At 36.9% G+C, this 15436-nt stretch overlaps 1 protein-coding gene across 7 annotated transcripts in view; it reads left to right on the top strand.

Annotated features, from left to right (window-relative positions):
• CACNB4 (calcium voltage-gated channel auxiliary subunit beta 4) overlaps window positions 1-11551 on the top strand; it is a 270883-nt gene extending 259332 nt beyond the window's left edge. For all 7 annotated transcript variants that reach the window (XM_049712720.1, XM_004276808.4, XM_049712723.1 and 4 more), the window contains 2 exons: window positions 2380-2565; window positions 5013-11551. In XM_049712720.1, coding sequence (XP_049568677.1) covers window positions 2380-2565; window positions 5013-5273 — 447 coding nt within the window. In that variant the 3' untranslated portion in view covers window positions 5274-11551. The remainder of the gene's footprint in view (window positions 1-2379; window positions 2566-5012) is intronic.
• Window positions 11552-15436: the final 3885 nt, after the last annotated feature.

Raw genomic sequence — 15436 nt, 5'->3', positions numbered from 1 at the left:
GGCTGTAATAGTTAGAACCCTCAGTCCAAGTGTCCCTGGAGGGTTCATTAACTTGGGACCTTATGAAAGCAAGGAAATGACGTGTTGAGATTACACATTGTTGAGATCCCACATTAAAGAATGAGATCTACCTAATTGAATTATACAGTTAACATAAATAACACTATGTAAACAGCAGACTCCAGATCAAATAGAATTTGTGGACGATTTTAGCCTGGATTGGCCGACAGAGTGGTCCCTTGTTCCACTGCTGCGCGGTTTCCTCTTTCTTCTTCCTGTGTCATCTGTCTGAGTCTGTGCACGCCCTTTGGGATGGGGCTGTTCTCGTTCCACTCAAGTTAGCACTGCAGTGCTATCAGAGGATGCAATGTGTGTATCAGAGCATTAGGGACATTTCTCAGAGTCTCTGTTTGTAACTGTTGACGGCTTAGATTAATGGGGGGAGGGAGCTTTTGATTGCAGGAGACAGACACTCCCTTGATTTGCTTTAGTGGAAAGAGGATTTATTGTAAGGATGTATGTTGACTGACACTGTAGGAACCAGCTGTTTTCCTGTTCTCTCATGGGCTCTATCGTCTCTTCCATTGTGTCTTTGCTCCTCTTTGTTTTTTCTCTTCCCTCTACAGATAGAATTCTTTGACTTATAATTTTCTCTCCCTCATAAATTTAACTTTCACATATCTCTCTGGGCCTCCTTCTAAATCCAGAACTTTAAGCTGCAGCTCTGAACATTCACTGGCTCAGTCTCTGTTGTTCTGAATTAAAGTCCTGGTCTGATGTAGGGTATTATGGATTTTAATACTTGTCTCTCCCCCGAGACTGGATGCTTCTTGAGCATAGGGATGAAGTCTGTTTTCTTTGCCACAGTATACCCACAATGCTTAGCACAGAATAGGTACCGAGTAAACACTTTATGAATGAATAAAATATGGGAAAACCCATCTGAAATCCACTAATAAGTGTTCTTGTGGGGGAATGGTTTCTACATGACTTCAACTGGCTGAGTCTTCTCAAACACCAGTCAGTTTAGGCTGAAGCCACCTTATTTCTTTCCTAGTTGCTAAACGTATCTCACTGCTCCAAGGACTTTGAAACTGCTTTGCAAATTAGGGTCAAAATATTCAGTAAAGATCAACGTGATGAAAAAAACATTCAAAGAGTTAATGTTGGGAGAGAGATTGTTTCCATGGTGACTTCTGCTCCAGGGAGCCCTCGTGCTGATGAGAGTGAGTCAGCTGACCCACCACCAACTCAGAGTCATCCAGTTGTTACAAACCTACGGTCCACCTGCCGCATCAAGCGTTGATGGCAGTAACCCTGTATTTGATTCATTACTGGGAGCTCCTTCTTTGGGTAAAATGAGCTTGTAAAAGCAGGTGGAAGTGGTGCAAGAGGGAAGAAGTGGATTCAGAGGCTGAAAGTCAGGGGTGTGCTTTCACTTACCCATGGAATGGCTTTTCTCTTTATGAGGTGCCACGGTTATCTGACTGTCCCTCCAGGGAATCTGTGTCCCGGTTATATTCTGTGTTCCTGACCACACTGCAGTGACAGAGGGGCCACTCTGCTCCTTTGGGGCTGAAGAACAACTTCCTGATTATAGAACAGGTGTTGGACAAAGTCCTTACTGTCAGAAACATGGACCCCAGATACTTCTTGGGCGAACTACCCCCCAACTCCCTGCCTACCACCACTGCAATCAAGTATTCGTTCTTGTTCTTTTTTAACCATTTCACACAGTGATCCTCTGGTAGGAGAAGTCACTATACTGTGGTTTTCTACTATTGATCCTAAACCTTTCGTATTGCTTTACCACGAGACAGATAGCAGATAACATTTTCACCAACATTCTAAAAATTACCTAAGTAAATGTTATTTCCTCCAACATAGTTACTTTGGGAGATGAAATGTTTATTCCAGTGATACATTTGTTACCGAAACATTTTTAGAACTCCTCTTTCAGTACCATTAACTTGCTTCTCTCTTATTCTGAAGTATAATTCAAAACTTTTATATAGTATATAAAAGAATGTATTCAGTAAGTATCTATAGGAATATATGGATAAAGATGTGAATACATATGTGTTTTCACTCTATTCTCCTTAGAACACTTTTACATGTACCTCATCTTTTTTTTTTCTAAATGAAAGATCCAAATATTTGATGAGCTTTCCCACTTTTATGTGAATGTCCAAATTTGTACATGGTTAACTGTGCAGTTCTTCACTTGACTTTAACTTTAGCAGCTTCCAGTACAGCCCCTCAAGTTTGATATTTGCTACTGGACATTAGAAACAATATTATCCGCATGCAGTGAAATTTTAGGCTTCATTGCCTAAAACCTGAAGTAGAAATAAAATGGATTTTCCTTGTCATCTATAGGAAATGTTTGATGTTATACTGGATGAAAACCAGCTGGAGGATGCGTGTGAACATCTGGGAGAATACCTTGAGGCCTACTGGCGTGCCACTCACACGACCAGTAGCACCCCCATGACCCCACTGCTTGGAAGGAATTTGGGCTCAACAGCACTCTCACCATATCCCACAGCAATTTCTGGGTTACAGGTAGTGTCACTTGTGCTCTTACAACCTTACATTTAAGGTTCTATAGGAAACTTGACTGAGATGGAGGCTGGGAGTGGCCTAGAGAGCCATGCGTTACTATATTAAAAATCTAAAGTATTGCCTAATCATATAGACTATTTTACATTTTTACAAACTCAAATCACTTTGGTTCATATACTTGCTCTGAAGTCTTGGCAACAAAATTCTTCAGATTCACATTTTTGGCTGCATTGATTCTAACAGATACAGACTATTTTACATTTTTACAAATACAGACTATTTTACAAACTCAAAACGTGTTACCTAATTATGATCTGCCCTAGACAAAGTTACCCTGAGAGTGGCGTTTTCCTTAGAACTTTCTCCTCTGTTAATTTATAATGGCTTTTACCTAGGTAAATTCATCCCTCCTGTGTCTAAACCCTGCTAAGAAACTTTCTACCTACTATGCAACTGTCCATTACCTCTCCGTGTCACTTCTTAAGGATTATACAGTGGTGGCACTGTCAGGCACAGGGCTAGCTAAGTAAGGTATATGAGACAGATGGACCTTATGGCCACCCTTACCTAACCCTTCCCCCCGAGGCTGCGGGGCCTGTCCCTTAGCTTGCCCAAATAAAACATGCACATAAGTAGAGTCGCCTTGTTTGGAAACAGTCGTGAATCCCTGAGTTTTCTTAGGGGTGGGCAGGGCCCACCTCGGTCATCGGCTATGGCCAGTGTCCTTTAGGGAAGCTGGGGACGAGTGTAGGAGCAGGAGGCTTGTTCTCCTGCTGTTGTGGTGCTGCACTCAGGGCTAGAGGTGGGGAGCCAGAGGCATTATGATACAAAGTGGATCTTGCCTTCCTCCATCAATGATTATGTACCATCTACCAAGGCACTGCTGGAATGTGGCCAAACCCCCAGCTGACTGAGGAACAGGTAGTCAATTGAGCTCTCTTGCATCATGACTAGTTTTGTATTAATGGGTTATAATGATAGTCATAATTGTAGATCCTACAGAGTTAACTCTGAGATAAATGGCACTCTCTCAAATGTTATTATAACTGTATTACTCTTTTACAGAATTGCATCTTTGTAAGCAAAAAACTGCCATGTAAATGAATAGCTTTCGAGGCTGGAAATGAACTTGGGAAACGGGCTATTGTAATATGCAGTGTATATGTGCACACTGGGAGTCTTTCTTTCTTTTTTTTTTTTTTTTTTTTTGCGGTGGGACTCTTTCTTTCCTTGTTTCACTGCCTGCCTGCTGATCCGAGTGTGGCGTTCCACTGACTAGTTTGGGTTGGCTTCAAATTGTACACTGTAGGGTGAGAAACGGATTCATGAAGCGACATGCTTCCACCTACACTAGTAGGTGGAAATGAAATGTTGCACTTTGTTTATGAATATAACACTCCTGACTTATCACCTCCAAGATATCCACGTAGAGTGCTTCTCCCAGTTTCACTTGAGTTACCGTGGTGCCCTTTATCCTGGGGTCTATTTCTCCTAGTAACCATGGGCACTTAATTGTGAGACCCCTGGTTGGGGCTCCCAGCACAAGCTGTGACTGTTGAATGAGCTTCCTGCTGTGTGCAGGTGAGTGTCCTTTAGAGGAAATGCATCTGGATCTTTGGTTTCATCAGCATCCTGTTTCTTAACTGAGGCGACCTACCTAAGCAGGTAGACACAGCTATGATACATGTTTTCCCATGATTCGAAGCAAAACGTTAATAGCCTTTTCTAAGCGTGCAAATAAGTGTCTAAAGATACTAATTTCAAGTAATGGTATTAGAGGAATTTAGTTTATATTCTGAAGATTATTTTTGCAGGACATTTCAGTTGAGGAAGCAAGAATTGTAAATATATCAATTCACTGGCTCCATAATTATTGTGTACTTCTTTGGAGAGAATATTGTTGAGTCTTATGTAGGATGTAGAAACACATATTTTATGGGTAGCACAAATCATAATTTTATTAAAATATTTTTTAAAGGTATCAGGAACATTCAGCTAATAAAGATGAACTGTGTGACTTTAGGAGGAGAAAGGTTTTATCAGTTCAAGAGAGGAATAAAATAACAGATGCTATTCTGAACTTTAACTTATTTCCCAACAGTAAAATAATCCTCATTTTGCAATAGAAGTGGAATTATTAGGCCTTCGTAAATATATTAAGTTCCATTCAGCAGCTAACTTTAAATTCTGTGCTTTTAATAGGAAGCATAATTATGCAGTATTATGTAATTAAATTCATAAACTACCAGCACTTTGGCATCTTTGCATGTTGTGTCCCAAATACATAAGACCAGGTATTTCGAGCAGACCATTTGTACGTCAGAATGTTTTATTGAGTCAGATATTTAGCATCTTATTGTCCAGATCCTACCGTTGTACATACATTTGCATGTTCTAGAAGAATGAAGCTAATGTAATTTAACCAGTGAACCATCTGATATTTTTAGAGTCAGCGTATGAGGTACAGCAACCACTCCACAGAGAACTCTCCAATTGAAAGGCGAAGTCTAATGACCTCTGATGAAAATTATCACAATGAAAGGGCTCGGAAGAGTAGGAACCGCTTGTCTTCCAGTTCCCAGCATAGCCGAGATCATTACCCTCTCGTGGAAGAAGATTACCCTGACTCATACCAGGACACTTACAAACCTCATAGGAACCGAGGATCGCCTGGGGGATATAGCCATGACTCTCGACATAGGCTTTGAGTCTGCAGAAACAAGCAAAATATTCATCTGTTGACAATTTGCCATTGCACTGCTAGGATACAACAATCATCTTAACTCGGCAACTACAGCACAGTATTGACTGTGCTTATGGGCTGCTGTCATTGATGCTAAGAAGGGGCAAAAAGAAAAAAAAAAAAAAGTGTACATTATGCCCTTAAGTCTAGATGGATATTAGATGCCCAATCATAGAGATATTTTTAAGTGCAACATTTACATAACAGTACCTTTTGTTTTCTTCATTAGGTTTAGACACATCAATTTGTAATTTAAGGTACTTATCAAGGCACATATAAAATAATTTCCCATGCTGGAAATTCCAAATGACCAGTTCCAGTTGGAACCAATTTATAAACCAATTCCTGTTGGAATTTGGGTGAATCGACTAGAAAGTCTACTTGAGCATGTTGTAATCAATTTAAAAATCTGAAAAAAAAAAAAAGAAACTAATTAATAAAATCAAAATACCAATAGAAGCCAAAACCAGCTATGGTATTTATTTGCTGGAGACTAAATTTACACTTAAAGTTGGAATGTATAAACATTTTAATATATGTTAACGTTGCCAGAATGGCTTTTCAAACTTACCAAATGTACTGATAGTGCCAAAAAAAAAAATCTCAAATTAATGCAGAAATTCTACAGTCTCCTCAGATTTTAATATTTTTATTTCTTTTCTGGCACACCTGTTGTATTCAAAGTGTTTTGCTTTTTGTTTAGTCACAACTGTTAGCTTGTTTGAAGTTGGCAAAAAAAAAACAACTCAAAATTTCTTTAGCAGTGAGAGAGAATAGTAAAGAGAAGCCCAATCATAGCTGGTTATGTGAGATGGAAAATGGGGTGTCGTTTCCCCTTTAATCAATCTGAGCACAACTACATACATCCAGGAATCTGAAGTCAGACAGTAAGAATGGGGCACAGATCCTCCTGAGTGCAAGGCTAAACATCTCCAGATGGAATTTCACCTATCCCACTTACCACAACTACGGGTTCCGTGTTTACCGCCAGCACAATTGAGTATCTTTCCATTGCTTCACTCAGTCTCTGTCTTTGAATATCTGAATGTTCTAGCCCTTCACCAAATTCTTTATAATCATGCTAAGGATTTTTTGTTTTACATGGACACATTGAATTTTGATATTGAAAGCTGCGTTTATACAAAATGATTAATTGAAAAACTGTGAAAACGAATTTAAGAGCTTGCAGTAAAAAAATAAACTTGTAGATTCAGAATAGATTTGTTTACTAAAATTGTATCATTTTTATTGCAGAGAATTATAAAGCATTTGAAGATTGAACTGCTTTATTTCTAATGAACACTCCTCTTTACCTATTAAGTCTTCACAGTTTTTCCAGTGACTATAATTACAGAATCAGTGACCTTATGTCTACTATAATCAAGGAAGCCTTAGATTCACTATGATCCAAGAAACTATTGAAATTGACCCTTTTATACAATACACAAATGTCTTTAGGAAAAGACTCTTGTTTCTAAGAGTCCGTTTTTCTAAAACTCGCATAGGATCAGGCATAAAAGTCCTTTTCTACTAGTACATGTCATAAAGCCTATTTTTTTTGGAAAACAATAATAGTTCATATTCTGTTATCTTATTTCCCCCCATCCAAGCCTTTCAGTGTTTAGGCTCTTCAAAGCATGCACCAGTTAAATAATTTTCTTGACCATGAAAATAGGTTCCATATTGTTAATTAGTTATGTATATATCTTGAGCCTCATTGTAACCCCCGCATTCCCTCTCCTCCTGTTATTCACTGTGCATACCCCATTATGAACCTGTTTAGCTGATAATGAGGATGCCTATAATCATGTAAGTTATCGCAAATATTTGATACAATTAAGAAATGTGGGCTCAGTGAATTCTAAAAGTTAACATGTGATACTGGCTTGTGAGGTTCTTTTGTCATCTAGTGAAGCTTACAGAATTTTCAGTTAAGACATTTAAAAGAGCTATATCCATTAGGCACTTTACTAAACATACAACCTGCCATTACTGAATACTTTGTTAGAGCACAGAAGAGCATTTTCCAGCAAACAAATATATTTATTACATGTACAGCACATATTTGCATGAAAAAGAAAACACTAGCCAAAACATTTTTCTATATGCTTTACTGGTTTCTTGTTTGTGCGCATTAAAGTATTTAATTGCAAAGAGTGCACCAAGGTGTTAAACTTAGACTAGACAGCTGTTCAGCTTTTTCTGTAGTAGCATTAGCAATCTGGCCATTTAACTACTTTAAGATATTTACATTTTATGGCAGGTAGCTGTAACAGCATTTACATATATTTCCTAGTCAGCAAGATTACCATATTCTTTCAACTTTTAAAAATCTCTTGTTTTTAACGGCCTCTCAAAGCCTAGTTTCTATGTCCTCTATGTCACGCTGATAGAGAGGTCCATTCAATATCTGTGCACCAAACCAATCTTTCCTTTACCATCAAGTGTCCATACCTGTTTTGCTTTGCATTCTTATTCAAAAGCTAACAATCTTGGAAAGGGTATAATGTATATTTTCTTGATGGATGTACTTAAATTTTTACTTTGATTTGGCATATTCTTTCCCCTTCCTTTTATAATACGTTATCTTCTCCAAATGAATAAGGGAAATGCATTTTCCTTTCTCTTTTTCTTAAGCCTTAGAGTTTAATGTGTAAATGATACTAAAATACAGATATATACTAAATGAAAAGTTTTATTTTTACCAAGCACATCAAGCACCTTTGGAAAATACATACTCCATAAATACTTTGTTTTTAACTGATTTCATTTAAAGATTAGCAAATGATAAGCAGGAGAAGCAAGTCTTATAATGTTTTGAGGCTGTTTTAACTTGTAGTATAAACCACATATTCTGTAATTTCAGCATATATAATTTCAGAATATGTAAATTACATATTCTGTAATTTCAGTCAGCGAACATGTAACAATGTAGACACATGTGACAATGTGGAAGTGTAGTCTTGGAAAAAAAAGGAATGCAATTTGTCAATCCTGATGTTAATTCCTCAAGGCTGTAATGTGACTCCAGTATTGTAATCAACCATGTTATCTTGTTTCCTCCAACATTTAAAGCAACACTTAGAAATGTTTATAAATGACTGATGATTCTCGCTTATCTTTATACAGTTCTGTTGGAAAGAAAATTGAAATTAACAATTCAGACTGATAGTCTTTCCTAGTAAGAGAGTCTTAATTATGTGACAATGTGACATTGCTTAGTTCTTAATGAAATGATTTTTTTAAATATAAAACAAATTCTGAGAAAATTATGTGTTCCCTTTGAATAATTTGTTAATTACTTTAATTATTATTGTTGTTGTTTGCAAAATGTATTTTTGGAATGTTAACCTCTTTAACATACCTGCATACTTGAACTTGTCTTTTGTGTGAGGGCCTTAAAATTCATAATAGGAAGCTAAAGCAGTGAAAGGGAGGGAGAGAAGAAAATGATGCCAAAAGACGGTTTGCAAATTTAAACTCCTTGAATGAACATATCATAAAATGTTGTTGAGACCCAGGATGTCAGTTAAGAATGTTTCTAGGCAACCTTAATTTACATGCTAGTGTATTTTCTTATTATACAATTTTATTTTGGTATTTGCTAAAAAATAAAAACAAAATAATACCACTACAGAAATTGCCCTATATATTGATATTTGTACTACCTCTTCTCTAGAGAAGACAATCTGTCTTTAAAGAGAAAACACTTTTCAATAAGTAGGGAATTTATTACTCTTACTGCTAACCTTGCTGCAAAGCTAAATGCATAAATTGTTAAAATATACTTTCCCCTTAGATTTTCAACTGTTGACAAAATGCTCTTGTCACCCTTTCATTTCTTCCATGTTAGTGAACTTTTCTTTGAATCAGTTCACAGTTTATCAGGAGACAAGGTAAACATTTAGTATGTCAGTAATCATAGGGAACAAGACAAACTGCAAGGAAATTGCTTTTGTGTGCAATTTGTTATAACATCTAGCTCCAAGTCTGAGAGTAGATTCAGAGATTTGATGTTTAAGTGAAGTTGGCTTGCAAATTCAAATTTTGTTGATCCTTGACTTTTCCTATGGACACTTAGCCATTTACTGAGTAGGATCATCTTGGACACTCATGTCATTGGAACAAACTTCATATCAATGTTTCAAATAAATGAGAATGTACCCCTTATTTCTTTTATATTTCTGCCTGTATTTCTGTCTTTCATGACACTGTTGCATGTTCTTTTCTTTATTAATTATATAAAATTCATTTTTTAATAACTTTATGAATGAAAACATTTTAGGGACTTATGTAATAAAATTTGTTTCATTAGTTCCTCATACCTTTAAACATTAGTTCCTCAACACTTTAAATATTGTTAATGCTGTAACTGTTATGAAGTTACTTACTCAAGCTGTGTCTATAGGGCAGAGAACAGTCCTCTTCTTTTAGATGATAATCATGATCAAACCACTCAATACAATAGTTGTCAGATAGACAACAAGGATAACTTTTTTGTTGTTGACTTAAGCAGTCAAGTTACCAAAATAGTAAAATTGGTTTATATGAGCAGACAGAGCTACAGCATTCAAAAATTACTTGTTAAAGGTTTCTTTTTTTGTTAAAATGAACTTTCTCAAATGAAACTCATCCTCATGTAGCAAGTATCTCTCTCTACTTGTGGATGGTTTCATACCAAATGCTTCATGTAATTAAGGGACATTATGAGAGGACTAGAAGATATTTCATCAGATAATCTTGACTAAGGGCTGTAACTCCCACTTACCATGAAAACATAAATAAGAGTGAATAGTCATGAGTTTGGGGGAGTCATAGTTACATATGAGATTTTCCTTTCTTTTGATGTATGTAAAGTGTTTGTAGAAAGATGGTAGAAAATGTTATTAATGAATTTAGAGTGTTTGGGGAATACACTGATGCTTCTTCTTTGAAAATTATAGAGTTAAAATGAGGACTATCTAGGAACCAAAATTGGCAGGCCTCCAGCTTTACAATACTTTGTAAGTGTTCTTGGTTATGTTTTGAACATTTGAATTTCTCAACAAATGGCTATGTCTATATTTATGTAGGGGCCACTCTTGCTCTACTTGCATGCCACTTTCACACATCTTTAACTGAGATCAGTGTGAATTCTGTATGCATATGGGATGTATTTTAAGATGCAGGATCATTAATGCTATATTGTTGCATACTATTTTTTATTTTTCATATGCCTTACAATATTTTCTGGGATGTTATTAAAATGAAAGCATTTTATTGCCAAAATAAACCTATGTTGTTATTTCTAATCTGCATTAGCAGTAGAAAAATAATGTAGCAAAAACATATATTGTATAGTACAAAATTATAAAAGATATATATTTTGCCAATAATATAAAAATAGATTGAGGAGAAAGAAGCACATTTGCTATAGCACAAACTTACAACAAAATCCACTGTTAAATTTGGCAGTTGTATTTTTTAAAAGTATATAGATTTAGTTCTAAGTTTTATCAGATTTATTTCATCTACCATCTTTTTAACTTGCTGCTTGATACTTTTCCAGCAATTTACTTCATAGCCTTGCAATCTGTGGATGTAATTTATTTTACTTTATCCCCTTCCATAAAACTTATTAAATTTTATTTTGTGATAAGACTCCTACTATATTTACTATTCTTATTTCTTCTCCTTCAGTAACAACTACAAAAAGTAACAGCAAGTGAGCTTATAGGGCTCCTCTGAATTTTGGACATGTTTGAAATGTTTTATATTTTTCACAGCCTACAGTCAGAATGAGAAATAAAGATGTCCCAACAACAACAAAATATTTAGGGATTCTTCAATTTGTTTTGTACTGAATACCATTTTGAAACATAAGTAAAAGCCATTAGCTGTTTTTTTTTGAAAGGGTGGTGGGAGGGAAAAGCATAAACTTATTAATACTAAAAATAAAAATGGCAAATTGATGTAAAAAGATTTCCCTACTATTCTGAGAGCTGTTGATATCCCAAACTATTGCTATATCTCCAGCTACAAAGTGGGAAAAAAATGCTTTTATCCAGTATTTTTCCTTTCTTTAAATTTTAGTTATTTATTTTGATAATTTACCCCCTTTTATTTTTCTTACATAGGTAAATGTGTAGCATTCTACAAGGCATGCTGGGTAAAATATACTATGCAAATGTGTACAGTGCTGCATGTTTTGTTCTCCCTCTGCTTTAGTGGCTTTAAAGAAAAAAAAAAAGTGTTGTTATTTTTGTGAACCAAAACATTTAACAAAGAAAATGCAGAGTGCATGCATATAGTATCCTAATTTCTATGGATTTGTTTTATGGAATTTAAATGTGTACAAACCAACTGCATTAATTTTTTTTCTTTTATATAATAAATGAAAAAAACACTGAAACCAGCGTTATACCTCTCCTTTATATTATTCTAGAGATATACTGAAGATATACCGGAAATCAGTAGGTATATTCCCGTACCTTTTATCCAAAAAAAAAGTTTAAACATTTACCCTCAAAACACAGGTTCAATTAAATGACTACTTCCTGAATACTCTGCTAGGTGTTACAAGTGATTGCAAATATTAGGAAAGAGCTTGTAGTTAAATACATACACATACACGCATGTGTGCATGAAATAGAATATATTACAATGTATGTGTGAAATAGGATTGAATACAATATAGAAAAATAAACTAGATAAACCGTATTGTTCACAAGAAATCCCTATATGATTATTTTAACAATTATCAGAAGTTTCCAAAGGTATTTTGTACTGTAAGAATTCCATGGATGGCATACAGCTTATGACTTGACATTTCATGTGCTCAATGTCAAGTGTCCGTGCTATGACTTGATCCGTATTTGACTTTTCTCTCATCGCAGTGCACAAGAAGTTCAAAAGAAATGTGTACTATGTTGACTGTTACCACTGTATTAGGATTATACAGTGATTTATTATAGCCAAATTACTTCACAAGCATTATCACATTTGATCAATCTGACCCCCCTGATGGGAAACAGGCAGGGCATAGGTTATTAGACAACTAAAATGAAGATGCCAAAGCTCATTGTAGTCTTTCTCTCTAAAGTACTGTTATCTAAAAATACATATATTAAATGCTTTTAGGCTGATAGTCATCTGAAGCATACAAAACAAGGCCTGGAATACAGTAAATAGTGACTGAATGAATGGTACCTCGGTTATTGGAGGTGTACTATATAAGGCTACCCCAACTATCAAGGCATTTCAACCAACAATCTGCAAGTCCCAACTGGAAGAACTGCAGCTCACTGCAATCACTCCATCAACCTGGCCCTGAAGCCACCTTTTGCATCATCAGTGTATCTCCACTAATGAGACTGGTTGTAGAGAGAAGCATCTTGTTTGTCCTGTCATACAACATGCAGATTAGCATAGTGGTTAGACTGTGGCCTCTAACCCTTGCCTGGGTTCAAAGCCTAGATCCAGCAGTAACTAGCTAGGAGTTTGGGGCAATCACTTAACTTCCCTGTGCCTGTATCTATTTTGGTAGAGTGATTTGTCTTTTGGTTATGGGCCATGTTTTCATATTTCTTTGAATGTCTACTAATTTTTTTATTGGATTCAAGATATTGCAAACTTTCCACTGTGAATGACTTGATCTTGTCTTCTTGATCTGTAAAGAACTTTGGCCTTGTTTTGATAAACAACTGTGAATTAGTTTGATCCTTTCAAGGTTTGTTTTTAAGCTCCTTTAGGACTGGTGTAGAGTAAGGGTTATCCTTAGGCTAGTTTAGCTCCTCTTTTAAGATCTCTGGGTTGTCTACTGAATGTCCTATATATTCTGTGTGTTCTCTTCACACTGGCTGAAGGGAACTCAAATGATTCCTGGCCCTTTGTAAACTCTGGTAATTACTTGTTTTACAGCTCCCCTGTACTTGTTTATTTCCTTTAGTCATTACTGGCTAGCCTCAGGGGGTTTCATACTGGTTTTATACTACACACGTACAGATTGATATGCGGTCAAAGACTCAATGCCTCAACCTATGTAGGTTTCAGGAGCTTTTCTCTGGATAGCTTCCTTCTTTCAATCACTCTGCTTTACAAATTCTAGTAGCCTTGATCTCTTGGAATGCTGAGCTATGTCTTCATCTCCAGGGAATTGCCAGACTCTATTTGAGTTTCCACTCCCTCTGTAGCTGGCTGGAATTGCCTCCAGGCAGAAAATCCACATAATAATAAAACTTGTCCCATTTGTGTCTCTTATGAGGGATCACAGTCCTTTGTTGGGTGTGGGCCGAAAACAGCTGTTTTCTATATTTTGTACAGTTTCCTATTTATTAGTGGTAGGATGGTAATTCCAGACCATCCCACTCTCCTTTACATGGAAGCAAAATTCTCTCCAATGACATTTTGCATATCACTATAATCATGAATAAATGAGTCTTTAAAAAGTCTCATAAGGAGTCTGTTTTTACAAATAGCTTCATACCACCCAACAAACATTCCCAATTACTTCTTTAGTAGTTCCAAATTTGTATTTCACCCATGGATCCTACAGTTGGACAAGATTGTATTAGGAAAATTTCTTCTCCCCCTGCCCGCGCACCCCCCACCCCCGCCTATTTTTTTCTTTTTTGAGACACTTAGAAGATAAGCTGGGAGACCATCTCCCAGGTTATAAAATATGAAGCCCTAACTTCCCAAGTTAATATGGATATGACACCCATTTAATAAGTTGACAGAGATGTGTGGGGAGTTTGCAAAAAGTTTTAGAGCTGCCAAAAGCGTTACCTACAGTGGGCAAGAATGGAAATTGTTGTTTTTCTAAATAGCCTAGAGAGTACTTTCTTATTTTTTTAGGAACTTATTTATTTATTTTTATTTTTGGCTGTGTTGGGTCTTCGTTGCTGCGCGTGGGCTTTCTCTAGTTGCGGCGAGCGGTGGCTACTCTTCGTTGTGGTGCGTGGACTTCTTATCACAGTGGCTTCTCAATGCAGAGCATGGGCTCTAGGCGCGTGGGCTTCAGCAGTTGTGGCACGTGGGCTCAGTAGTTGTGGCTCACGGGCTCTAGAGCCCACGTTCAGTAGTTGTGGCGCACGGGCTTAGTTGCTCCGCAGCATGTGGGATCTTCCCGGACCAGTGCTCGAACCCGTGTCCCCTACATTGGCAGGTAGATTCTTAACCTCTGCGCCACCAGGGAAGTCCGAGAGTACTTTATTATGTAAATATAAACATAACAACCCATAAATTTAAATGGATTAATATAGTAATTTTCTTGCCCTTCATATGTTTCCTCTAAACTTTGTTTCATAATGATAAGTCCCAAAAGAAACCAAAGGACTTTTTCTTTAACAGTTGTTTAAAAAGAGACATGTTTCAGCCCTCAATGCTGCCCTTTGTTTCACAGGTACAAGTTTGCTTACAGACAACTACGAAAAACTGTAGACTGTCTTGAGGTCTTAAATGGGTTATTTTTCTATGTATTGAGATGAGATAGTGTATGACTAGGAGAAGTGGTGTGGAAAGGTGGAGTTTATTGCTGATTTTGTTTCATTTCATTTAGCTCTTGCACATGGGGGGCAGAGCAGTTCAAAATGTCTTTTACAGCTCCCGCACCTTTTTCTTTCTCTTTTTACCAAAGTTAAAGAGAATAGAAGGGGTTGGAGCTGTTTCTGGTTTCTTTGTGGAAGGGAAGAAGTAAACCACCTCAGTTTGTTTTCCCACTCTTGCCTCTAACAAGAATAGAGACTAATTATCATTGTTCTCAGATGATCTGGAATCGAAGAAAGACCTTAGAGACAAACGCCTCTGCTGCTCAAAACAGCTTTAGTGGCCACTAAAAATTTTTAAACACGGGAGTGAACTGATCAAGATAGTTGTTTCGGGCAAGATTGATTTGAAAGTGAAGGGAGTGGAACGGGAACAGCTTTGAGGTGCAGGACGGCCATAAGGCGACCGCTTAGGTAAGGCCACCCTTCAGGGCGTCCAGGTCAAGAGATTTGAGAGATAGAGGTATTCAGCTTCCCTCAGAGCCCCTGATGGAATGCCATGTCTTTGAAGGCCAAGACGTGGGACTTCTGGTATTCTGTGCGTGCAGGGTTGGGGATGGGCACTGGGCACTCAGTGACACGTTCACATTGTGGCTCTGTGTAA

Source organism: Orcinus orca, chromosome 7, assembly GCF_937001465.1.
Source record: "Orcinus orca chromosome 7, mOrcOrc1.1, whole genome shotgun sequence".
Taxonomy (NCBI): Eukaryota; Metazoa; Chordata; class Mammalia; order Artiodactyla; family Delphinidae; genus Orcinus; species Orcinus orca.
Note: the sequence above shows the minus strand (reverse complement) of the source record. Positions and strands in the feature narration are given on the sequence as shown.